This window comes from Pollicipes pollicipes, unplaced genomic scaffold (assembly GCF_011947565.3).
Source record: "Pollicipes pollicipes isolate AB1234 unplaced genomic scaffold, Ppol_2.1 Scaffold_5724;HRSCAF=6776_pilon_pilon_pilon, whole genome shotgun sequence".
NCBI lineage: Eukaryota > Metazoa > Arthropoda > Thecostraca > Pollicipedomorpha > Pollicipedidae > Pollicipes > Pollicipes pollicipes.
This window is the reverse complement of record NW_023596746.1, coordinates 13,130,307-13,157,519: the sequence shown is the minus strand read 5'-3', so window position 1 is coordinate 13,157,519 and position 27,213 is coordinate 13,130,307. Positions and strand designations below refer to the sequence as shown.

General features: G+C 54.4%; 1 protein-coding gene across 1 annotated transcript in view; it reads right to left on the bottom strand.

Annotated features, from left to right (window-relative positions):
- The window catches only part of LOC119103731 (paired mesoderm homeobox protein 2), a 28,961-nt gene that overhangs the window by 1,131 nt on the left and 617 nt on the right, over positions 1-27,213 (bottom strand). The window contains exons 2-4 of the mRNA XM_037227363.1: positions 8,061-8,275; positions 1,861-1,999; positions 164-325 (exon numbers count right to left, since the gene is read on the bottom strand). Of these exons, the coding sequence (XP_037083258.1) occupies positions 164-325; positions 1,861-1,999; positions 8,061-8,275 (516 nt within the window). The remainder of the gene's footprint in view (positions 1-163; positions 326-1,860; positions 2,000-8,060; positions 8,276-27,213) is intronic.

The window sequence follows — 27,213 nt, the reverse complement described above, 5'->3', positions numbered from 1 at the left end:
AAACTCCGTTCCATGAAACAACGCGCGGTCCCGTTAGCCATGTCGTTCACGCCTGGACTGCAGCAGCCAGCGGCCAACAGCCGTTATCCGCGCGGCGTCCCCCGGCTGATCGGCGGATTACTGGGAAGCCCGGGCTGTCTGGCGGCTGGCGCCGGCGACGTACCGGCGGCGGGAACCATCGCGCACGCCGCGCTGCTAGTGGTCGAGCCGATGAAAGACTGGCCAATCATGGCGTAGTGGGCGGTGCCAGACGGCTTCCACGTTGAGTAGACGGGGTAGTCGCCGCCGGGTGACGTCACAGTCGAAGTCGAGGCACACAGCGACCCTGGCGGGCGGGATAAAAGGTTAACGGAATTCTGATGCTCGTGGGGTGAGCTGCTTCAATCAAGCCGTTGCCGAATTTTTACTGAGACATGGCAGGGACTAGTGACACACTGCTGCCTGTTGGTCACTTCAAACGTGTGTATGCGATTGACCAGGTGAGCAGTAAATGTGGTACTATAACCACATTGGCTGAAAGTGTACGGCACAAAACACGAACACATCAGCGAAGTTCGACATTTGCTTTGCGTGGACTGTTCTAAAACGAAATTACGCTATGACAAGTGCTTCGTCTGCATCGTCTTTGCCCATGGTGTCAAAGTGCAATTATGCAGCGTCTGACTCCGCTTCGCTGGGAAATAAACAAGCCTCTTCGGGCTTTCCGGCAGGACTATTCTCCGTAGCTTTTGAATGCGTGCAAACACCACGTAAAAGCTTAATGAATAATTTTGTTGTCGCAACGCATACGCCCCCAGGTCCTCCGTTCTTCTGTAAGTTCAAGCATCTGTTTCCCCTCATTTTGCTTCGGCTCATCTCAGGCCGTCCCTTCAGATTTTACACCAATGAATCCCGGCAGTCGTCGGCAGTCACATCTGAGGGCACCACTGCCTCCCGCCTCCCATCCCGAGCCACCGTTTCCACGCGTGGAACGCGCGGCTTCCACTGTCGCGTCGGGCGGTGATCGCTAATGAGTCAGAGCCATTTTCACCAATGACTCGGTGTTGGCGTTTACTCCTGAGTCGGGGTGGATCGGTGTTGTCGTTTTGTGGTGTTATGGTACTTCTCATTGGTGGGTTGGTATGACAGCTGTCATCGACATGTCGGAGATGGAGGTTCCTTCTGATCAAAGACGAAAGCCGTGGTGTAGTTTCCTATTCAGCTGCCCCCCCCCCCCCCCCATCTCCAACTTTGAGAAAAAGTTGGTCAAATCCGAGGGGAAATCTGCTTGGTGGCGTACTTTGGCGGATGGTGGCGTAATGTTCCACTGCTCGACCCCTCCCCTAAACTAATTTTGCAAGATCACGCCCCAGATGGGAGGGGTTGGCGATTCTCGTCGATGGGATGGGGTCAGGAGTGAGTGGCGATTTTCATGAGTGGGTTCAGGGTGGTGGTTCCCTTCACTGTTGGGTTGGGGGCGCCAGTACATCCATGAGTCGGGTTGGCTCTCACCGGCGGGTGGGGGTGGCAGCTCTCACCGGCGGGTGGGGCGACTGCTCTCACCGGAAGTGGGGGTGATAGTTCTCACCGGTGGGTGGGGTGGCAGCTCTCACCGTTGAGAGGGGTGACAGCCTTCACTGTTTGGTGGGGGTGGCAGCTCTTACTAGTGAGTGGGGTGGCAGCTCTCACTGTCGGGTGGGAGTGGCAGCTCTCATCGTTGATTGGGGTGGCAGCTCTCATTGGGGGGGGGGGGGGGGCAGCCCTCACCGGTGGGTGAGGCTCACCGTTGGGTGGGGTGGCAGCTCTCACTATTGGGTGGGGTGACAGCTCTTACCGGAAGGTGGGGGATGGGGTACAGCTATGGATCCCGTCGGCTCTCACCGGTGGGTCGGGGCGCAAGCGGCTGCTCTACCACGGCCGCGTGCTCGACGGCGCTGGTCATACTCAGCGCCGGACTGCGCTGCGCCAGCAGGCTCCGCTCGTTGCGACGAAACTTGGCGCGGCGGTTCTGGAACCAGACCTGGCGGCCAAGGTGGCGCGCGCGTCAGCAAAGGCCCGTCACCGTCTCCGTCAGCTCCGTGCCGAGGGCGCGCGTCGAGCTGGCAAAAACGCTCGCGCCGCCGCGACCTGACACAATTAGCTAATCTAATTACGCGGGACCGTGCCGCCGGCGAAACCCAAGCCAGGCCGGCCGGCTCGCGTTACGGACCAATCGCGGCCGGAATGTCGGCGGCCGGCCGACGCCCGCCGGCGCCAGCGGGACGGCACCGGCGACGCAGGGGGCGCAGGGGGCGGCGCGGGCGGCGCGCCGTAACGGCCGGCCCCGCCAGCGGCTGTCAGCCGAGCAGATCAGCCGCTCCGACGGAGCGTGGATGCCGGCTCCGTCGGGACGCGTCCCGGTCCCCGTGGAGACGAAGCAGCGGCAGCGGGTCGGCAGCGTGCCGGCAGCGGAACGGCAGCGGGCCGGCAGCGGGACGACAGCGGGGCGGCAGTGGGACGGCAGCGGGATGGCAGTGAGCCGGCAGCGGGACGACAGCGGGACGGCAGCGGGACAGCGGTAAGCCGGCAGCGGGCTGGCAGCGGGACGACAGCGGGACGGCTGCGGGCCGGCAATGGGACGGCAGCGGTACGGCAATGAGCCGGCAGCGGGCCGGCACTGGGACGGCAGCGGGACGGGATCCGCCGCGATGCCAGCCGCCGAGTGTGACAGGACGCACGCGGGGCAGCCGAGAACGTCTGAGAGACGCCCGGTCCTCGGGAGGTGGTCCCCAGTGGAGTCACACTGGCGATAGCTCAGTCATTTGATCTGCTCCCAGCAGCCGTGGCTTGACGAAGCTCGCGCCACCTACGGGGGTCGGTGATGACCCCAAACCCCCGGCGGGCGCGGCTGAGCTCGGCTGGCGGCGGCGCGCGCCTGCTGCTCTGTCCGAGGCGGCGTGCGGCGGTCGGTGCCGCCCTGTCCGGAGGGCGGTGACGCTCCGCCTGCCGTGACGGGTGCCGTCACTGCACATCAGGCCGATCAGAGCTTGCCGCCGCCGCCGCCGCCGCCGGACCGCCGCCTATTTCCGGCCGGCTGGCGACGGCGCCGCTGATCCGGCCCGGGCGCTCCCCTTCCCGCCCCTCCCCGCCCCTCCCCGCCGGCCGCCACACACAGGCACCGGAGGCAGACCGCTGGCGGCGAATTATTGGTGCCAGCTTCACCCTGAACTTGAACGGAAGGCTGGCAGCGACAACAAAGGAACGCTGATCTGCCCCACACCAGATGCGTCCGGCCTTCCGCCCCGACATGTGGAACGAAACCCGTCTGATTCTGACTCAGTTGGGGAACACCCCACAGAGACATCGAAATGCTTAGTAGCGAGGCCGCTCGCCAAGCTTGTACGAAATATAACTGGCTTTGTGTTTGGGCAAGCGGCCCAACCCGCCCCGACACGACCCGACCCGAGCCGTCCTAACGCTTTTGGAAAGCTTGCAGCTCCACAGCCCTTAGGCATGGAATGATGGCCGGCGATTTCACCAAGTTTTAACCAATATTTTTAAAGCTATGGCTCTGTGCGTAGGTTGTATCACTTTACGGTACCGCTGCATTTGTCATGCACTGCTACATTAAAAACTTAATCGATTCATGCGAAGTTCAAAACGAACTACCGTTTTGTTTCCAAAAACGCATGGCAATGCCGTATGCGAACGTCCGCCTGGAAAAACTATATTATTAACTTGGTGGCACCAACTCCCTGGAGCAGCTCAGGCACCGAACCTGGCGCCCTGCCGACGGGACGGGACCTGGCGAGACCTGACCGACAGTACCTGGCAGGACCTGGCCGGAAGGACCTGGCACGACCTGACCGCCAGGACATCCGATTTAGGCAGGTGAATGGCTATGACCCATGCATGCTTTTCCAGGTGGTCTCAAGCCAATTCAGTTTTTAGTTTACGTCTATATCTGTGATCAAATGTGGGTTGTGATGCAAATAAGGTGGCTTAGAATGTCGACCTCTGGCTGAGATGTTCGTAAAATGAAGCAAAAAATAAGGCAAAACAGCCGTGACCTGAAACCGAAAACCTTGGCTTAGGCTGGCTCAGACGTGCCTTCTGATAAGGTTTTCAGCACGCAGCCGGGCCATGCTTCTTATTCTTGTAAACGAAAAGTGTCACTAAAATAACACAGAAAGATATGCATGTCAAGCTGAAAATTTCCAAGGCGAATTTGTGCGGCCACATAGGTGATTACGGATCTAGATAAGTTCAGACTACTGAAGGCTTTCAAAGGTGCCGTAAAAAAGTATATTTTAACACCATCTAAGGTTACGAAATACCTTTTCAGAAGAAGCAGAAGTAAGATTTGAAATCTGTTCAGGCAGTGTCAAAACTGTTGAAATGGAAACGCCCCCGCTACGTTATTAAAAATAGGATGAGCCGCGCGCATCATCGCCCACAGTTTTTAGTCGTAACTCATCCGTATCACAGTTTTTGCGAATTAGACAGCTGTGCACGCCGAGACGAAGTGCGACTTTTGGGCGCGTTCGTCGCACGTGATGCTTTCTCGACGCAAAAATTTGTATTTTAAGGTGCCGCAGGCGACAGGCTGGCTACAGCACGTGCGCTATAGTTGGCTTGGAATGGTGACCGCGATCGCTGAAACGAACAACATTTCGGCGAAGCATTCACTGCGACTTCTGTTCGTATGTTTACACTTAATTAAAATAGGATGATAGCTGTAGCAGCCGTAAGAAGCATGTGAATGTCACGGTGCATCACCGTACCCGCTAACGTTGCTCACCATTACTGCCATGCAAACTCGGTGGTAAACTGTGTACAATTGACGGGCCATCAGATGATCCGGACGGGGTTGCGTGACTCATCAGGCAATATCGGCATCCAACTGATCAGAAAGGTCGTCTTGCCATCTACCACTTTTATGGCCCAAACTTAACCAAGCCCTTTCCCTGAGTTACTTGGAGGCTTGCTCAACCTTCATACGAGAGGCATGAACAGGCAGTTTGTGATAGGACGCTTACTTTCACGTTACTTCACCTGGATTTCTTGACAAAGGGTATGTGGCCTTCTTAATAATTACATTGGAATAACATCTCAGTAGCTGTATTGCTGAAGTTCACTTGTAAATGGGTGATGAAAATTGGACTGCAATTTGAATATGCAAAGAAGTTTAATACTGATTTGAGGCGTACTCTCTCTTTTGTGACGGGGAGCGTAAACATTTACTTCACTTTGCTTCTTTGTTATAGGAAATGACTTGACTTTATGATGTTTGCAATGCTACTTCATGAGATTGAATTAAATCGCTGAAAATGCTATGATAGGTTTGATTTATCTCGTAGCAAACCAAATTTATTGTTTGGCCTTTCTTCATTTTGCTTTTAATTGAAGCGATGTTTCCAAGGCATCTTTTCAATTATTTATCAGCTGACACCAATCGGTCGATACCACCTGTTCCTTTGAGAATTTGACCGCAGGATATGATAATGAGTTGCGTGATCTGTTTTTGTATTGTTAGCTTTTGGAAATAATGTCTTTATAGGTGTGAGATTCTTTTGCCAATTGCCGTTCCAGCCTGGTACTTTAAGGTCAGTTAGCAAGTGTTACGTTTTGTCTATCTTCAAACCGTCCCATCCATGTGGGCTGAAACAAGTCAAACTGGTCAACTCATAATTGGGTCTAAGTGCAAGTTCCTGATTCAATCTAACCCGACGCGTGACGTATTCGCATTCTGCGGATTCGGCCAATTTGGTGAGTGCTTTGCTGTGTTAGTGCTTATACGTTGTTTGTTATTGAGAGAAGCAAGAGAGGTATTAAGCATCTGGTTTTCGTCACTACGAGTTCAGAATGCATTGCTGACAGCTATCGGCGTGCAATACAAGAGGCGGTATTCGTTAAAAGGCGTTGTCTTGGCTACATTTGTAATACACGACGCTTCGAGCTTGTGTTCAGGGCCAGAAGTGAGCAGAGTTGAAAATATCAAGGCGTAAAACCCCATAAAATCAATAATCAGTGCAGACGCCGTCACTAAACCAGATCTAAATAACAAATGATCTAAGCTCGCACATCCTAATAACGGATGAATGGTCCTGCATTAAGAGCTAGCAGAAACACGAACAACTAAGCCGGGAGGTTACGATTGACAACAGTATAAGGTTAGAATATTGCTGACCACAAACATCCGATACGACGAACGCCACATGAGCCTCACGAGCATTGCTGATATTCGGGGTCTGGCGTCCTAAGACTCAATCCACGGCACTGCTGAGGGCTATCCAGACGGCTACGCCGAAAGGTTTCGATGAGCCGTGCTGGTAGACAGATGGATCAGGATAGAGAGAAATTGCCGGCGGGCGTCGGTGTCCGTTACAACGAGCAGTGAGCTAGTTTTGAATGTGCCTTACCGAAACAAGGCTGCTCAAACCAGGTTCCATGAAACCTTTTGTGTGTTCAGCCTCGGACGAAGATTAAAAAAAAATGCGTGCAACGATCCCTAGGTCTGCCCTCTAGCTCTACGAACAGGTCTGGGAATAGGCCTAGAAATACTAATGTACAGCAATTTTTAGGTCGGCCCAATCGTTAGCTACTGCTAGCGTACGTATTTCAGAGTTAGTATTTGTTGCGCTTTGTACCCCTGCTTATGTCGGTCTACTATGGGTTTGCCCAGTGGTGCATTCGCTCTCCTTCTCCAGGGTGTTCATGAAATGGTCACGTACGCTACGCGCTGTTTTCCCGGAAAAATATTCTTGAGAAAGGTTACAAGATATCTCCTCTCGACTATTCTGTCTAAGGTTTAGCATTCTGTTACGCGGCGCGCTCGCAGTGCACCCCAACAGGCCCTGCTGGTATTAGATGTGGAGAGCGGAGAGCATAGTGGCAGGTTACCCCCTGCCCCTCCCCAACATCGCTGGTCAAGCTGTGACAAAGCATGGTTATAAGATGTAATTTACTTTGACGGTAGGACTATGCTGTACCTTATTCTGTCGGAAAGCACATGTGTTGTAGACAAAGCACAACTCTTCAAAGGTCCTGAATGCATACATGGGGCGGTGCTTATTACCAGCGGAATCTCGGTTTCTCCGTTACAGAAGGCGCGGAAGATAGCGGTAGTTTTGACCAAACCATCCGCACGCTGAGAATCCAGCAAGCATGGCCTCCAGTCAAAGTCAGCGCCAGTAAGGATCAGGTTTCGACCTCACCATTATTATGCTAATGGTTCTGAGACAACCATTTTACGAACTCGAAACAGTACTGGAGGCAATGATCGTCAAATGCTTCATTACCGGCCAGCGTTTGAATGCGGCATTCGTTCAGTTTCCTGTCACTTCCCGCCTGTCACATTTGTATGATCAGCAAAAAAGCACGCTGTGCTCAGAAATTCGAACTTGAGAGGAGGCTTGCATTCGACAGCTGCGAGACATCGCTGCTGGTTCCTTCACAAGCCGAGTTGGTGAGCGCAGAGTGCCGGGAGAGTTCCAGCCTTTCGCGCAAAACCGAATTATGTCCACAGATATGTATGACATAACGGTGGAAGCCTAAGACATCGATTAATTTGCTGAAATTTCCTTTTTTGTGCTCACCTTTATGACTGAAAGCGGGGACGATTGGCAACAAGTATCATGAGCTAAATTAGTCATTCTACCTCTCTTGTTTGCTATCGGCGCGCGATCGAAGTTTATCATGACGCCAGCTGAGGATCTTGCAAAGCGATGCGAACATCCTTCACAACATGCTGGTTTTCTTTCATCATTACCGAAAGACCCGCAACGTTTCCACACAGATACATCATAAGGTAATCGTTTAAATGAGTGCAAACAGTTCTGCTGTCGCTGTGAACTTTTTACAGTTCGTGAATTTACATGCTTCGGCATTGCCCGCCACGTCACACACTGCGCTTCCCTTGAATGATACTAGCCAGCGCCGACGGAGCCCTCCAATACGCTCACTGCCTCTCCACCTTACCAGCCGCTCACCCAGCTCACCGCCTCCTCGCGATGTAACTGCTCACCACGTCACACACCTTCTCACCACGCCATCGTCACGTCATCTCGCTGCTCACCCTTCCCTCCCCGGCGACAGCTCACCTGCACGCGCGCCTCGCTCAGGTTGACACGGCGCGCCAGGTCCTCGCGCACGAACGCGTCCGGGTAGTGGGTGCGCTCGAACACGCGCTCGAGCGCGGCCAGCTGGGCCGAGGTGAAGGTGGTGCGGTTCCGCCGCGGCTTCCGCTTGCGCGCCGCCTCGCCGCCGACGGCACCGCCCTTGGCCGTCTGGTCACAGTCCTTGGCGAGCTCGTCCTCTGTCGGACCACGGCGGGGCAGGGGAGGTCAGGCTGCGTCGGCACGGATGCAGTAATGTCGGCGAATGCATAACAGAAGGGGGAGCGCGTGCCAGTGAGATGCCGCATAGGCCATTTTTCGTGTTACACCTTCAAGGGTGTGTCTTGGAGGTGTGTAGAGTACTCAAGTCCGATCTGTTGCTGGAGGAGGAGGTATTTACATCTACCCTGCTTGGAGCCTCGGGTTTGTCGCTATCCGTAACGCTTGTTGACTCGAAAATACACAAAAATGATCACCTGAGTGTGTTCCCACTTTGAGCGAACGAGTGACGAGTCCATGCCTAGCCCACTGTACGACAATATTGAGCTGAACTGACCTCCCCGCTATATTTTGGTTTTCCCTAACCCCAGCAGCGGAGCATGCATAGGGAGATGTGCCGTACTGACCACAGCGCTGTGCTGGCAAAGAGCTGTGCTGGCCAAGGGCTGTGCTGGTCAAAGGCTGTGCTGGCCCTCGTGCTGGCCATACATGGTGGAGCACGTCGGCGCCGTAGTCATTTTTCAAACAATTGGAATCCCGACTGGAGACAGCATTGCGTTGCAGATATTGTTCATGTAATATACCGGATAACTAAGGTCAAACACGTTTCAAACGAATACATGCGGAGAAAATATACCTTTAAATGCACCATCAACATGCATGCGTGATTTCGAACACATAGCACTGGCTTGCCCGCGTGTCTTCGCCGAACGCTAGTGACTGCGATAAGGCCAATCAACACCCAATAGGCACCCTTTAACATTGGAGAGTGGTCGTGGTCATCCATCCTGTAATCGCCAGAACGCGATGCTGATGCTAACAAAGCCATTGTTCGACCTCAAGGTAGCCCGAAGCACGCTTGCAATTTTGACAGCTACCACTTATTTTTAGGAATAATACTCGCCCATCTCCGTGTGCCAAGCGATTAATGAATTGATTGTAATAATAAATGGGTTGATTGATGGTAATGCATCCCTTAAGTCCCGCGGTTACTTCCGAAACTTAATGAAATGTTTAGTAAGTGTTTGGGCACTCTTGCGTACAAAGAGTTTGGGAAGTGCGTCAGTTTAGCGATATTGTCTTTAATTCAGCAGTACACACGACTCAATGCAGTATCACAGCTTGCTCGGTGCACGTACAGCCGGCCTCAGTCTTGTCAGCCCTCTGATGTGCCTTCACTCTTCATCCCTGTTTCGCGATCGCGGCATGGTGAGCTGATGGACCACACTGCAGCTCATAGCCATACATACGCAGCCACAGCTCACAGTCACTCCTCACAGCTCTAGCTCAACTAACGGGCAGCGCTGTGCCAGCCGACTGCTGCACAACTACACGCTACGGCGTCGGGCCTCTTCCGCCTCGACTGCCGCCGATGGCGGTGGGCCCACTCCGCCTCGACTGCCGCCGATGCCGGTGGGCCCACTCCGCGCCGACTGCCGCCGATGGCGGTGGGCCCACTCCGCCTCGACTGCCGCCGATGGCGGTGGGCCCACTCCGCTTCGACGGTCGCCGATGGCGGTGGGCCCACTCCGCCTCGACTGTCGCCGCCGGCGGCGTACCGTCGCCGTCGCCTGGCCATCCGTCACCGCCCGCCGGCTGCATTTGACAGGCGCGCCTCCGATCCGTCAGCGCGCGGGCGGGCCGCGTCGCGGCGCGCCACCGAGCCGACGCGCGCGCGCCGGGTATGCCACCACGTGGCCGTCCAGCCGCGCCGCCGCTGGAATGTGCCGATGCCGCGGTCTCATCGGCGGCCGAGGCGGGCCGGGTCGCGGTCTCATCGGCGACCGGGGCGGGCCAGGTCGCGGCCCCTCATCGGCGGCCGGGGCGGGCCGGGTCGCGGCCCCTTATCGGCGGCCGGGGCGGGCCGGGTCGCGGCCCCTCATCGGCGGCCGGGGCGGGCCGGGTCGCGGCCTCATCGGCGGCCGAGGCGGGCCGGGTCGCGGCCCCTCATCGGCGGCCGGGGCGGGCCGGATCGCGACCCTCATCGGCGGCCGGGCGGGCCGGGTCGCGACCCTCATCGGCGGTCGGGGCGGGCCGGACCGCGGCCCCTCATCGGCGGCAGGGGCGGGGCCGGGGCCGCGTCGCGATGTGATCGGCGGTGACTGTGGCGGGCTGTGGTGGGCGTGGGCAACTGGTAAAAACACGGGAGATGAACTGGACACACCTCGCCGGGCTCATGTCTGAGCGCGCTGCCCACGCTGCCCCTCCTGCGCGCTGCCCACGTGCGACCCTCGATCTCATAAATGCGATGATATGCGCGTTGTCGCCGGTCGGCTCGCGTCAGGCACACCGACTCCGAAACTTTGTGGGCAGATTCGTTCCCCTGACAACACTTCCCTTCTTGAAGTTGATCTGAAAGAATACCTCCAATTTGAGCATATGTTTGAAATTATTTATCATATTAACATTTTTTATACTTTTACAATGATAATTTTAAAAATTTATGTTACTGTAATTTTTTAATTTAATTGATTTATTTACTTGTATCTATTTTAATTCAATTTTACGATAATAATTAATAACAATTAAGTATGCAGTGAAATTACATTATGCCAACTTTCAGTCCAAGTAAAAAAGACGTATATCTTGTTCTATCAAAAGTGTCATCCTAAGAGGCTCACCTGAGATAAGAAACCCGATCGCGGTCTTAGATTCAAACTTAGCCATTGCCTCTCGCATAGATGGTGTCATCAGGAGAGCAAATCGTTCGCAGTAGCCCTCACGTGCGTGGGTTGATAGCATACTCGAGCCGCCTCACCAATGACAGCCTTCGGCGCCATCATGCACTATGTAAGCAGACTAGCATCTCTGAGTGCGGTAGTATCATTAGATAGGGTGCTGCAAAATCTTACATGTTTGCAATTGCGTACGATCCAGCAAAAGGTTGTCGGGTCGTCGGCTGTAACCTCTTTTCGTGTCCCTGATTACCAGGTAACGCGATCTTCCGAACAACTTCGGTGTGTTATTGATTAACGCTAGACTTGCGCATCACATCCTGAACGTCATACCCAGCGCGATTGGGCTTGGGCACTAGACCAACCCGGCAGGAACCTCAGCCATGTTTTCCGTCACCGTCCCTGCCGCAACCATTCGTGTCCGTCCATTTTGCATGCTCTAGTCCCCATATCATATGTGTCCCATGCTTTTATATCCATGGCACAGCATACACCTGACCAATGATTTCAGATCATAATTTCGCCCGTGATTAAAAGTATGGGTTGGTGGTTCTAAATGAATGCAGTTCAATTGTGTGATTTGGCAATGGGCAGCAACACATTGGGCCTAATATATATTTATTCTTATGCTCCGGCGGGTTGTTTCGTCAATATGCACTTCAATGAAACTTTGAAAGGCTCTTAACAAAACGGCTTGCCCTTAACAGCTTTGCGAATGCCACTTGCAAAATTGCGGAGCATTGAAAGTCAACGCCCACTTCACGTTAGTCGCATCGCAACGATTGAAACATGTTCTTTGCGGCCAGATGAAGCCCCATATCTAGGTTTTTCAGCATTTTATACTGTCTATTTCGGGACACTGAGAGGGTCGGCTGTTAAAAACAGCGAATCAGCCGACTGGCCGGGCCATGGAGAATACACTGATTTGTCGCCGAACTGTCACCTGGGTCGGCCGACCAACAAAAAATCATGGAATATTTTACCCGGAAAAGATACCATGGTGCCGTAGAGTAGGATAAAGAGTGCTTACCGAAACGTTTGCGGTGCTGTGTGACGAAATGTTTGCCATAGAGGCATAATATCTATGCATGCAAACCTCATGTTATGTTTTGATGCTGTACTATTTCGTCTCGGCCGTCACCAAAATTCGCTGTCCAAAAACATATTTGGCACCAAGGCTGGAGTTCGGCTGGAGTTCTACGGTACGGTAGTTCTGTGGTACGGCTGAAGGTCTGTAGTGCATCTGAAGGGCCGTGGTAGGGCTGGAGGTCTGTGGTAGGGTTGGAGATCTGTGGTACAACTGAAGGGCTGTGGTACGGCTGGAGGCCAGTGGCAGGGCTGGAGATCTGTGGTACAACTGAAGGCCTGTAGTATGGCTGGAGGTTTTTGGTGTGACAGGAGGTCTGTAACACGGCTGGAGGTCTGCGCACAGCTGGAGCTCTATGGTACGGCTGACAGGCTGTAGTAAGACTGGAGGTCTGTAATACGGCTGGGGGTTTGTGGTGCGGCAAGAGGTCTGTAGAACAGGTGGAAGTCTGTGGTACGGCTGGAAGTCTATGATACGGCTCGTGGTCTATGATACGGAAGGAGGTCGTCATTATGACGGCATGGCCATGATCCAGCACGGAGTGAGGTCCTCTTCGGACTAAGAAAGTATCGCTTCAGCGGTTGGGAGCAAACCCAGGGTGTGACTGGGAGGAGGCGTTTGTCCCGACCAACGGGAAGCTCGAGCAACGCAGCCAAGTCGTGCAGACGTGTTGGATTTAATAAAACCATATGAGAGCTACTATTGCGCTGAACTAAAACTCGCATCGTCACAGTTGCTGAAATTTAGGCCTGCACAAAAACACATTACAAAGCAGCTACCGGCTTAATCAAGCGCGTAATGTTTGGGAGGCTTCCAGCCCGGTCTAGCTCACCATACATCCTGACCTGTCCAGCGTGCAAAAAAGGAAAACCACTGCCCATACACTCCGTAAAGCGGTCTGGCTACAACATGCATCGCATAAGTACAATAATCATGGCATTTCATGCACGCCTGTTTTTCATACTTTGACCGCGAAGGCCCCCAATCCTGCGGAATGCCCCATGTTAATAGCTTTATCCATGTGCGGCGCTGTCTTTGTGGCACCGCCTCTGGGGTTGGTGTATTTGTGGCACCGCCTTTGGGGTTGGTATATTTGTGACACCGTCTCTGGGGTTGGTATATTTGTGGCACCGTCTCTGGGGTTGGTGTATTTGTGGCACCACCTCTGGGGTTGGTGTATTTGTGGCACCGCCTCTGGGGTTGGTGTATTTGTGGCACCGCCTCTGGGGTTGGTGTATTTTGTGGCACCGCCTCTGGGGTTGGTATATCTTTGTGGCACTGCCTCTGGGGTTGGTGAATTTGTGGCACCGCCTCTGGGGTTGGTGTGTTTGTGGCACCGGCTCTGGGGTTGGTGTATTTTGTGGAACCGCCTCTGGGGTTGGTGTATTTGTGGCACCACCTCTGGGGTTGGTGTATTTTGTGGCACCGCCTCTGGGGTTGGTGTATCTGCGGCACCGCCTCTGGGGTTGGTGTATTTGTGGCACCGCCTCTGGGGCTGGTGTATTTTTGTAGCGGTTTGAGGCTTTGGTTTGGTGCTTCAGCCTCTCTCAAGCCTCCGTCATCTGATTAGCTACCGGCGGACGCGCAACCAATAGCTTCGGAGCAGTTGGGCTGCCGGCTACACTGCGTTTTGCTTATTGCCGCGTGCTCTTTGCATGGGTGTAACTTTGTTCTTAGGTGAGGATGCAGCTGCATCTCCCAAATTTCAGGGGACTGATTCTGGACTGAATCTTCCAATCAGGAACTTAGCATTACGTCTATAGCTTTGCAAGTAAAAATAGGACCTACAAGTTACATTTGGAACCCGAACTTTTTTAAATGTTTCAGCTCATGCTGCTTGCAGCTACCATCCCCCTTTAGACCATACATCAGTTGAAGTTATATGCCAATGGTTTAATTTGTGTTAGCTAGGTCTGCTTTCTTTCGTCATCTTTGGCGGCAAAATGATCCTCAAGCGTCAGTAGCAGATGTTTTTTTTCTATGGCTTCTGGATGTGACGCTTTCCCATTTAAATCAAAACTTTGCCGAACAAAAAACGCCTGTGAAGAGAGGCGATAATTGCAAAAATATCACATGAATTAGAGGCCTATGCTACATTTTTTCTACCCATTTTCCAGACAACACACAGGAATTGGCATCCGACCGTTTTGCTTGAGATCATGGATATTTTGTGATAAATATCTGAGCTTCCTTTAGTGGAGCAACGCGGTGCCTAACACACATGGTAATGAGTTACTTCTTTTGAATCGGTTTGAATATTTATCTAATAAAGACTGGCTACACATAGCACTTCTCTATAGAATGACACGCTGCCACCGCGACACCGTAAGCATTTGATCAAAGTACCTATGACATTACCGATGATTGCATGATACACGCTGGAGCTTCAGCATATTTGATCTCAAATGTCAACTTTTGCGATGCATTCTTAACTTGGTTGCCGTGGAACAGGCATGTCATTGAAATCACTCGCACATACGATGTTGCTGCAGTTTAAGGAACATTCCCAGCCCCGGGAAATGGCATGGGAGCTCATCGCTAATTAACAAATTACCCAGCACAGCGCACCGACTTCTTTAATTGGCAAAACATGGTAACGGGCAAAAAGCCGAAATGTCGCTCGCTTCCCACAGCGTGTTTGGGGTCTGTAGCACCTGCTGAATGCCACCAGAACATTAGCGGGCGTGGGGCTCGCAGCTCGTTTGGGGAGAGACAACCGTGAAATGATGCTGTTGGCCCTCTGAAAACCGACAACTTAATCAGGCTGACTTTGCGCAGCCATAAAATCAGACTTGACAGCCTGGTTTCCCTACGCACGTTTTCATCGCAGCGCCCCAGCAGCATTCATGCTTGTTGGCATTGCTGTACGAGCTGAAGCAGCTGAACCCTACAACTCACCGGCCTACTTGGTGATCAGCAGTTTATCGCGTCATTACCGCTTTGCAGAGTTTGTTCTGTCCGACACGACGCATCATGAAACCCGACACTGCCGCTGCGATGGCTCCCAACGGCTGAAAAACCCGTCCGTCGCTCCAACAGCGCCCGTGGGAGCCGGCCGTCTTGGCAGGCGGGCACAACATTTGCGTTCGTAAATCCGTTTAATTGCCTGTTAATCTACGGGCGAAGCCTCCTGAATTAGCGCGGCGCGCGCCGGCCGCGCCGTCGCCGACGCCGACGCCATTGTATCGTCGACGTCGACGGGCCCGCTCGCGGCGCGGGTCAGCGCTGGCCTCGGGCGACGGCCGGCCTCCAGCAGCCCGGCATGTGCGGCACCGACCCCCGCCGACAGTTGCTCGCGCCGATCAGAGCTGACAGTCGCGTCGAAAAAGCGGCCTGCCCTCTCCGGGGGATGCTCCGGCGGCACTTCAAAGCCGCACCGCCCGCTCGTCGGCCGCGCGCGGCGGGTGAATCAAGCTCGCTCGGTCTCTCGGGCGAGACGTGCGGGCGGGCGAGAGGTGGAGTCGATCTGAGGTGAGGAAGAGTTTTGAGGGAGCGTAGGAAGGGAGGGAGGGTCGTAAGAAGCCTCCTCATAGTCGTGAACCATTTGGAGGGTTTGCCATGGATGTGGTACCGTCGCAGGCGTCCAGTTCGGGAATCCACGGGATGGGTCCGGCCCTGCATCCAGTTTTCATGATGCCAGGCACACGTGATGCTCGCAGATACCAGCAGGAATGTGTGGCACTTCTTTGTGTAAGCCCGGAAATTACTTCCTTTCTTCTTGCTTTAGGCGGCCGATCGGTTGTTTTGCAAACTAACATTGATGTCTATGAATCATTCATTTTGACGAGTGGGTATTTCTTAAGTAATCAGCAATCACCGCTGCTTTGATCGCGAGGTGGCCCTGCGGCTTCCTTTGGTGAGCCCCTTCAAGAGCAATCGTGTTTGAGTCACGACACGACCCAGACCTCCTGCTGCATGTGCTGTGCACCCGCTTGCGCTGCTCGAGTGATGAAATAGGTATCGCTTTTCCCAGTGACGGTGTATGTACTGGAGGGAGGGTACCCATCTTGGGAGAAGTTAGCACAAGCGCCTGAACACTGCACGGAAAGAAATGTGGCCGAAACCGCGTTCGCTCGCCGCTTCCACTTCAATAAGTTTCTCAGAGGCTTTGCCGTCATGCGATATTCATCTTTTGTCGTGCATTGTCTGAGCAGGAACATTCTTATAGTTCCGTTAACATCACCATCACAGGATATTCCATGACATAGCCATTCCTCACGAGACCTCCATCCGGCTATCTGCCTGAGTGACTGCAAACACAAACTAAGGCTGGATTAACCAGCTCGTTGAAACACCACAGCGGCGGCTTCTGCTCCAGCTGGTGTTTATTGACCCAGCTGCTGTGGCCTCCGCACCCCGTGCCGGCCACCTTGTCCCGACCGTCGCGGCACGTGGCACGCGGCCGTGCCGGCCACCTTGTCCCGACCGCCGGGGCACATGGCACGCGACAGTGCCGGCCACCTTGTCCCGGTCGTCGCGGCACATGGCACGCGGCCGTGCCGACCACCTTGCCCCGGTCGTCGCGGCACATGGCACGCGGCCGTGCCGACCACCTTGCCCCGGTCGTCGCGGCGCATGGCAGGCGGCCCTGTCGGCGTCGCCGCTGCCTCGCTCCGCGCCGCCAGTTGTGGTGCTCGTCATGTCACCGCCATGATCGGCCGCCATGTTAACACCGCCGATGATGTTTCACCTGGGGCTTCCGTGACGGCCGGGCTGTAGTGCTGCGCCAGCATCGACAACTCCGTCAAACGTGCGGTGCCACGCCGCAGCAGCAGCGCCCGGGCTCCGCCGACGCGCTACGAGGGTGCTCCTACATGGCTCCCAGAGTGCTCTGACTCAGCTCCCAGAGTGCTCTGACCCAGCTCCCGGAGTGCTCTACTCAGCTCCCGGAGTGCTCTACTCAGCTCCCGGAGTGCTCTACTCAGCCCCCGGGGTGCTCTGACTCAGCTTCTAGAACGCTCTGCTCAGCTCCTGAAACACTCTTGAGTCAGCTCCCGGAGTGCTCTGTCTTAGCTCCCTGAGTGCTCTGTCCCATCAGCCGGGCACTCTGACTCAGTCCCAGGGACACATTAGCTCTACCCCGAACGCTTTGACACTGCTTCCGAGCATCCTAGGAGGGCATCCTCACATCCCGGTCAGGAGACGCGGCAACATTTCAGCCAGCCAATCGCGGCGCGAAATACCGGCTGACATCGTATCAAAGCCATTAGTCTAAACGGCCGCTGTCGGCTCGTGTAGTGGCGGCCGCTTGGCTGCCGGGCGAGGGCAGAGCCGTGGAGCACGGGGCAGAGCGTAGGAGCGGAGCGGCGGCGCGCCCGCGCTGGTGGGCGGCACGTGCACGAAATTGGTGCAGGGGCGCTGGAGAGAGCAGAGGTGACGCAGGCAGATGCTAATGCAAATATTGCTTTGGGGCGGCCATCAAAACGGAATTGAAAGCCCAAACAAAAAAACATCAATTTACACTGATGTACATACACCAATGAGCAAATACAAAGATGCCATGGGGAGCGGGCGGAACTGGTGTGACCTGGACGACACAGTCCCGTGTCGGCCGCCGGAGCGGTGGGACAGCTCGCACGGCCAGATAATTATAGCCGGCGTGTGTTTTTCCTGCGGCGGCGGCGGCGCGCGCCGGCAGCATCTTTAGCATCATGTCAAACTGCGCGGCCGGCGCGGCGCGGTCGGCCTTTTGATCTGGCTGCGGCCCCAGTTTTATCGCGGCCGCCTGACGGGCAGACGGGCCGTATTGACAGTTCAAAGCGGCCGTTCGACGGGCGGCCGGCGGCCGGCGCGCGCTGTTGACTCGCGCGCGCTGCTGCGGGCGCAACAACAAACGACGGCCGATCATGAGCGGCCGGCGGCGCCGGACAGCGGCGATCGATGGTCTGTCGTCGGCGCCGGCGGGCCGCCCCCGCCGCCGCTGCAGGCCAGGGCGCGCCGCCGGAAGGCCTTGCACGCCGGCAAACATCCTGCGCGGGCCGCCGACGACGGCCGGGGGAGGGGCGGACAGGTGCTGGGATAACAGGCTCAACACTTGACAGACACGACCGGTCCTGCGGATCACGTCCGGAAAGCCATGTTTTCTTTTGCCTTGTGATAATTCGCGGCACTTTGGGTGATTCCAAGAAGCGTGATGGTATTAGTTTGCTAACTAGGGGTTTAAAACAAAAACTGAAGGATGGTGAAAGCGTCACTTTACCGATCACTTAAATCTCTCCAATGCCGCAATACGTTGAAAAACGTCGAAATAATAGTCCCACGAGATAGTGGGTAGACATGAGCCATCCGTCTCATCCAACCACGGCCATCTCACTATCACCACACGAAACTTACATTCGGTTTTAAAACATGCGAAACGTCTTATTAGCCGGTTAGTGCTGGCATAGCGAAGGGGGCTTTTGGGTCCGTACCCCGAACCCTCACCCAATTAGAGGTTGCGGAGGAGTTTCATACGCCCGTAGGGTTTCTAAAACATAAAAGCAGCCCCACAAGACGTCAAAACACGATCTCGAGCTTGGAGAGGTAAAAAAGCACATCTCAATTTTGCCCCGTCAAATGAAGGCCTTCTGGGCGAAATCCTGCTTTGCCACTGGCAGTTAGCCTCTTAATTCCCGACATAACTTCCACATTGTCATCATGTCCTCAAGTTGGCCTCAGTAGCCGATACACCCTATACCAGTATCTCCATGTCCTGCCGTGTTCATGTGCGGTTTTCTGCGTCAACCATCAGTAATATCGGGTAATTGATAACGCACATCCATAGCCATATTCACAAACATCGCCAGGAGGAATACGGAGCGAGCAGGATTTCTCGCTGACACGTCCCACTGTTAACAACACCACATTTATCGTGTGGTGCGTGTTTTAGGCACCACATAAATAATCCCTCAGACGGAACGGAAACGGCGCATGCCCCTCAAAATGGACAGCTGCCCCCCGCCTGGTGATAAACACGCGTCCCGCCCCGCCTCGTGCTCGGCAGCGCCGGCGCTGACACAGGGCTCGGGTGGCGACCACAGCCACCGCGGCCGGTCCGTAGCTCCTCCGCGGCCGGCTGCGCGCCCCGCGTCCTGTTTGTGCACCGATGTTTGGCGCGACCCTCCGCACGGCGGGCGACGATAACGAACTGGGCCGGGCGGGCGGCGCCGGCGGCCCGCCTTCCCAGCGACGGCCGCCGGCAGCGAAACCGGAGCCCCCGGGAAATTAGGGGTATTTAGCGCCGCCATCCGTCAGCCAGGCCGTAAAAACGTCAGCGGCTCGCGACAGGCCGGCGGCACTGTGTCGCGCGCGGCGGGCCCGCCGGGCGGCGCCGCACGCAGATGGTCCCGGGGGCGGCGGCACTGTGTCGCGCACGGCGGGTCCGGGGAGGCGGCACAACGAGCGGCGGGTCCGGGGAGGCGGCGTCGCGAGCGGCGGGTCCGGGGAGGCGGCACAGCGAGCGGCGGGTCCGGGGAGGCGGCGTCGCGAACGGCGGGTCCGGGGAGGCGGCGCTGCGAGCGGCGGGTCCGGGGAGGCGGCGTCGCGAGCGGCGGGTCCGGGGAGGCGACGCCGCGAGCGGCGGGTCCGGGGAGGCGGCGTCGCGAGCGGCGGGTCCGGGGAGGCGGCACAGCGAGCGGCGGGTCCCGAGGAGACGGCGCTGCGCGCGGCGGGTCCCGGGGCAGGCGGCACAGCGAGCGGCGGGTCCACACCCGGCTGCAGAAGGGCTGCTGTGGGCCTGAAAGACCGCAGGCTGGCTGTGACGGGCCGGCAGGTCGCGAGGGAGACTGTGACCGATCAGCTACATCGCAAGACGGCTGTGACGGACAGTGACGAACGTTTGACATTTTTGAGCCTTCTGTAAATTCTGACTATTGTCACAGTGGGAAAGCGTGGCACAGATATTGTAGCGCCTTGGTGGCGCGATCAAGACTCAGCTACAGGCATGGGGCTGTCTCAACCATACGCATGCCAATATATTCTGGTAACGTGAACATCTCCCAGACCTTTAGTCCACAAAGGCGTTGACACATTCGCTGCTCATTAGCAATGGGTGGCAGAGCTCGAAAGGGTGTCTTCATTTATAATTTGCAGTTGTGACATTTCACTGTCATTGACGCATGAAGTGAGGCCCGAGTGTTTTCGCCTTGATGTTCTGTGCACACGGTCTGCATCTCAGTGTGTTAACACATCAGCCAGTCAGCAAACCTGACACTCCAATAAATCACATTCTTTTGAATCCTTCATACTGTGCAGACTGGACAGAACACCATCTCTAAAAGCCCGTCTGCTTTATTCGTTATCGAGAAACACGATGCTAGAGGCTGTTAGCTTTTTCGAGTGCTGTCACAATGTTGACGAAATAACCTACTGGTTACACGTAAGACAGCATTCCCAGCGAGAAGTTCCTTATTCCGACATCCACCGTGCCCTTGCACACTATGCTCATTAATTGTCTGTTTTCATAAGGTGTTGATTCCCAACTCCGAATGGACAGCGCAATAAGCTTCTGCTGAAAAATCGACATCCCTGACGACAAGATCATTAGGAGACTGTCGAATTAGCATTCTGAAGAATTAGCGGCCGGCATGCCTGTTGAGCGAGTGCCTGACGGAATGACTTATCGACTGAGTGACTGACTGACTAACGGGCCGTGCAGCAGTTGGTTGCCATTAAAAGGGGCTGGCTAAGCAACCGTGCAGCAGTTGGTTGCCATTAAAAGGGGCTGGCTAAGCAACCGTGCAGCAGTTGGTCGCCATTAGAAGGGGCTGGCTTACTAACCGTGCAGCAATAAGTCACCATCAGGGGAGGCTGACTAGCCGACCATGCAGCAGTTGGTCACCATCAGGAGGGGCTGACTAGCCGACCATGCAGCAGTTGGTCGCCATCAGGAGGGGCTGACTAGCCAACCGTGCAGCGGTTGGTCGCCATCAGGGGAGGCTGACTAGCCGACCATGCAGCAGTTGGTCACCATCAGGAGGAGCTGACTAACCGACCGTGCAGCAGTTGGTCGCCATCGGAAGTGGCTGACTAGCCAACCGTGCAGCAGGAAGTCGCCATCAGGAGGGGCTGACTAGCCGACCGTGCAGCAGTTGGTCACCATCAGGAGGGGCTGACTAGCCGACCGTACAGCAATTGGTCACCATTAGGGGAGGCTGGCTAGCCGACCGTACAGCAGTTGGTCACCATTAGGGGAGGCTGGCTAGCCGACCGTACAGCAGTTAATCACCATCGGGAGGAGTTTTATCTTGATCATTGTGCCCACCGGGGGGGGGTTTGATGCTGATTACCGTGACGTTCACTCGGAAATATTATATGAATTAATTGCTTAGTTCCGATGAATAGCAAAGCTTTTGAGTGCATTGATATGGCATAATCTCACATAATTAGGTTAATGCAATGATTGCGCGATAGCTTATGGTCAGCTGCACCTTTTATACTATTACGCACGGATTATATGAAACGTAAATGTGATTTGGCTCGCAGCAGATCCGACGCTGACGTTGCATTGAGACTGTTTTGGGCCGAACAAACCTCGTTGCGCTAATGCTCCGCGGGAAGGGCATTTACAAGGGCATATGCGTGGGCGGGTTAGCGCACTGTTCAAAAACCTCCAAAAATGAGTTAATGGAAGTAGAGAATTACGGAAATTTACTCTGAGATTGTAGAATTTTGCGTTTTGAAATGTAAACACATGTATAAGCCAGTGTGCCGTATCATGGGAGTTATTGTTCAAAGTCGTGAGGCCGTCGGCATTCCAGCGTAATTAGTTTTAAGCAACACCTGCAGCCTGTGACCAGTTTCAAAGAGCGATGCTACTCCGTGTTTCAAGCTGGCCAAAATAATTTTGGCGTAGCTCCTTACCTCCTGGCTGACCGGCGTAATTTCGGCGTAACTCCTTGCTTCCTTAACTCCGCCGGTTTCATAAGCCTGGCACCACCTCACCGAGGTAAATCGTAAAATGCCGAGGCTGAATTACTTTCAGCAACGTCAATGTCAATGCATGCGTTCGTTGCCAGAGCAGCCATGTCGTTGCCTGGGCCCAAACTTTTGGATGCCTGTAATAAATTATACATCATTGCTACAGCTACATGAAAGGTGTCTTTATGTACGGGTTAAATCAGCAATAAATTTTTGATCTGTCTGAAGATCCAGTCATAGAAAAGTGGCAACTTTTTATTTCATTGAAATACAGATGTCCTACAACTCTTGACACTGTTCCACTGCCCACGGCTATATTATCGACCAAAGCTATGTGGTTCGTGGGTTCATATCCTGAGCTTCCCTGTGCCTGATACGTGTGTAGGCTAAACGCATCTAAAATACAAAAGTTCACTGAAATAGCTGACTTTATCCTTACCCTATGTTGCGCAATTTGTGAACTCACATCACGTTTGTCCGTGCCATGGCAAGACAGATGTCAATTGCTGTGCAAATGTCATGATCTCGCGAAATTCGCGACATGTGGAAAAGAGACATATTTTCACACCCGCCTACCTAATTTATGCCTCACACTTGTTGGCACCTGTTTTTGATGCCTACAAGGTTACGGTGTGAACTTCCATTGCATTCATTTTCCCGCATACGCGTACAACGTCTGCCCTACGTACAAATTCCACGCTTGATATGCTGGCATCGCTTCAGAGCTCAGTGGTATCCCACTGCAGGTTGGCTCTCGGTCTAAATGTTCCGCTTCACTGATCTTGTCTGGCCGTGCGCCGGTCCCTCTGTGATCATCGCGATTTATTTTACCACGAGACAGAGCATCTTTTAAATTCATTTCGGCTCGATGTGAATGTCTTTTCCATGGCAAAGGCAGCTGCGCTGATGGAACCCGATGGGTGCCTGGTAGAACATGGAAACACTCCTTATCTCAAATTTTCCCGTAACTAGTAGACGTTTGCGGGCGAAATGTTACCTAGTTACTCCTTAGTCTGTGCAACCGGATTTGAAGTAAAAGCGCGGGAAGTTACTTCCCATGTCAAAATTGTACGCATTTGTCTCTTATTTACATTCAAGTCGTTAAAGCAGGCTTCAGGTCAGGAAAAGTAGTGGCCAAGCTGCTCCAAATAGGCAAAAAGTGTCTCAATCGCACTGTGGTCCGTACTGTCATGCTAATCCATTCAAAGGGAATACTTTCCACGTCATGAAAATATGGCAGCGCTTTTAGTTGTCATAGCAACCACAGCGGCTTGTGCATGGAACTTGACGTAAACAAAGCGTCCGTTTTGGACACCGTTGAGTTTTGTGATCCGTTTATTCAAGACAGTTATAGGCTTCTATTCGTGCCAGTCTCTTCTTGAAAGGTGTGGTAGTTTCAGCCATTCGTCCACATTAAGATTGGATCTTACCAATATCCGCCTTTGTGCATTGCGCGCAGCTGTTTCGGCGTTACCACCGATGTTTGATCGATTGCGGGCAGTTCGCGTGAACGTGGGTTTGATGCTGGCGTTCGTTGGTTCGCTGGCGAGCTGTAGAGAACCTTCAGTGCTGTGTGGTGAGAAGTGATCGACGTTATGTGGTCATCCCGTTACCGCAATCAGCCTGCTGCCGGAAGTGGGGGCGCATAAAACAGATCACCGCTGTGTGGCCCTTTCGGCATGCCAAGAAGTCCCATGTTTTTGCCAAGCCGGTGATTTGGTTGGTTAGGTAGAAAAGGACCGCGACGGCACGGTGCCTATCTCCGTGTACCTGTGTGATCTCACAGGCACTTGTTCCCGAGTGTTCCACGTTCCTAGCGATGGTGGTAAACGAGCCCAAAGCCGAGTCATTGCGCGCGAAGCACGGCTTAGATATAGAACAACTTGATTATAAATATGTTGGGAACTGCAAAGACGCAAAAGTCGTAGAGAAGATCCTGCTCGTACTGCGGTCGGGACAGGAGGGAGTGTACCCCGATCTCAGCCGTTTCACTGAAGACAGGCTCAGAAGTCTGAAGCCGAACAGCCCACTCCTGCGATCCGAGCACCCCGCGACCGCCATTCGAACGCTGGATTCGCAGGCAAGGAAGGAGCTTCTCTCCGACTTGGAACAGTGGAAGAGTGAGGTGTCCATCGTCGACGCAGATCTCAAATCCGCCCATGCGGAGAAGATCGACAGCAACGATGGCCAGCTCCCTCCAGTGCGTGGCACAGTGCAGCTAACCACGGCGAGGGAAGAGCAGAAGCCGGCCGACCCGAAAGCGGCCCGAATTTCTTCGTACGACTATGCCGCCTGGGATCGGTACGATGTGGAGGCGCAGCTGAAGCTGTTGGAGGACTCGGATACACCTCAGCAACCTGCGACGCTTCCGGAACGGAACGACCCTGCCATCGACGATCAGCCGGACGTGAAGGGGCTCAGCGAGCCGGAGAGAGCAGCCCTTGCGCTGAGGGAGAGAGAGAAGGGCAACGAGTACTTCCGCAGTGGTGACTTCGCCAGAGCAGCTGTCTACTACACGAGGAGCATTCACGCCAGCCCGACCGTGGCGGCGTACAACAACCGCGCCCAGGCCAATCTGAAGCTGAAGAAGCACGGCTCGGCGCTGATGGACTGCGGCTCTGTCCTGCGCAGAGAGCCCAACAACGTCAAGGCACTCCTGCGCAGAGGCATCGCCAGGCAGATGGCGAAGGACTGGATCAAAGCCAGGCTGGACTTCCAGCAGGTGCTGCAGCTTGAGCCGAATAATGTGCAGGCTAAAAAGTACATTGGCGAGGTGGAGAAGTGTATCATTGGAAGTGAGAAATCCAGGAAGAAAATGTTGATACAAGAAGTCGACTCGATTGTAGAGCAATCTGGAAATTGTGCTGACTTAAGTGATGTTGGACCTAATGACAGGCACGCCTCAAGACTATCACGTGGTGTAGGTGATGCCGCTGAGGCTCATGTTTGCAATCCAAATATCTACGACAAACACCAAAAGACGAAGAAGGCGAAGGGTACCGAGGGAGACGAAGTGGTAACCCAGGCTAACAGCAATACCAACGATGGCAATAAAATGTTCATCCATGAGATAAATGCGGGCGATAACCAATGTAATATAAGAACGGAGGACAACAAATCCAACCTTCGCCCGGTGCATGGGGAGCGATCGCAAATGCCGACAAATCAACCGCCTTTAGCTGTGGACGGGAGCGATCAAGGCGTCTGTGAGTCACGCTCGTCCCACCAATATTCATCGGCAATGGAGGTTCTGTCGACTCGAGCGACAGCACGTTCCCCTCCCAGCTGCACGGCGACCGTGGAACCTGTCGGGCATCAGCCCCATGCTGCTGCCTGTGAAGCCGCGCGGGAGCCATCGCGTCCCCAGCCGCGCTGCTGGAGGCCGTACGAGTTCATGCGTCGCTGGCGGGCTCTGCGGTCCTGCAGCTCCCTGGCGCCCTACGCGGACCTGCTGCGCACGGTGGCGCCTCACCAGCTGAAGGACGTGTTCGGCTCCGAGCTCGACGCCGGCACTTTGTCCATCATCATCAGGTGCGTGCTGGAGGTGATGCTGAAGGAAGACGGGGCGGAGTGCTGCCAACGGCTGCTGGAACACCTCTCTGGGGCGGAAAGGTTTCACGTGGTGAAGGTGATGCTGGATAAGCGTGATCAGGAGAGACTGGTCAGGATTGCGGGCCAGTTCCAGCGACTGGGCCTGGATGTGTCGCTCCTGGTGAAACGCTTTCGGCTGTGAGATGAAATACGCATCGGCAAGTTTATCATGTTTTCCGCGCTAAGGTGTCCTGCTGTTCTTATTCAGTCACCCTTCCTTCATTGCTCCAGCCAAAGTGACCAATGACGTGATGTGTTTAACATTGGTGTCAATATGCGATAAGGCCAGCAGTTGGGTTATTGGATCAGGTTTATGTCACGAATGGCCTACAAAAGCGATGCTTCCACCACTTTACGATGGCCGGATTGCTCATCTCGTTGGCGTCGCACTGCATCATACTGGTTCTAGCGGAACATTGTGTTGCTGGAGGACTGTTGGTTTTGCGCCTGTGATCCACAACCACTCGGCCACGTATCCAGCACTTTTCCCGTGTTATGGCATTCCCAATACAAGAGAAAGGAACAAGTGGAACCAAGAGATGAAATAACCCACCAAAGTGAAGCATCCCATAGACTAACGTTCCGAGCTGTGGATGTCACTGCTACTGGGGAGACGTGCACGCGGAGTTCGCTTCTTAGCTAAAGTGACATTTGAAAGCACAGAATATCAGCGTACGGATTGGGTTTCCCCCACTGTCGCAAATTCCACCATCTTCATTACAAATGTGGTGAAGATATCATCACAAGCTGTTCCCCACGTGTTATACAAAAGCCAGCCCAAAAAGCTACCCTGATCTGTACCAAAAGTTCGATCAGTTGTTTAGCTCGCTTACGTGACTAGTTCCGGCGCAAAATGGCGAGTGTATTTCCATCTGGCGATCGAGTTGATTCAGCAGTGGGCGGCCGGGTGTCATGACCCATTAGCATGACAGGCGGCAGTGCCACCCCGCAGCTCCGGCCGGTGCCAAGTGGGCGATCCAGCCCCATGCTCCATCAAGCCCTCGACCGATGACCGAGCGAGACGCGCCCGGGGCGCTGATCAAGCCCCGATCCAATGCAGGCGGACAGGCTGCTGATTCCAGAGTTTGTGCAGCTGAAACGCGGCCGGGTAAACCGTCTAGACTGGTGCTTCGGAATTTCGCAAAGGTGAAGTGGCACTTCGAATAGGCTGAGGAAGTGTGAATTGCCCTGCAAGTGTGCCGACATGGAACAAAACGCGTGATTTCTTGTGATGACTTGCCAGTGGGGTAAGCACGTTAGTGGGCGTGGAACATCCTGGGAATTCAAGTCATTTGGCGCATATTTTTGTACACAAACGTATGAATGAAAATTACGGTTTCGCGTCACAGCAACGTAACTCCCGACGTAAGTATTCTCGTAGCAACGCATATACCATGATTTACACATGAAACAGGCCGACTTGCACGTAAGTTTAAAGTTCCGCTATACAGTACTGCGTTTGATAATCCAAACAGATGTAAGATCTTTGGCACCTAAGTAGTAACAGAGCAGTGTCACCAAAGTGGTGAGGAAACGTGTCCCCTACTTATCTTACAAACATTTCGTCCCTGTCTTATGTGGAAAAATACTTAAATCAACCTCCGGCCCCAATGGTCACCAGTTACCAATCCAACGCCAATGGCACTCTCTGCAAGTCGTGTTTCACCCG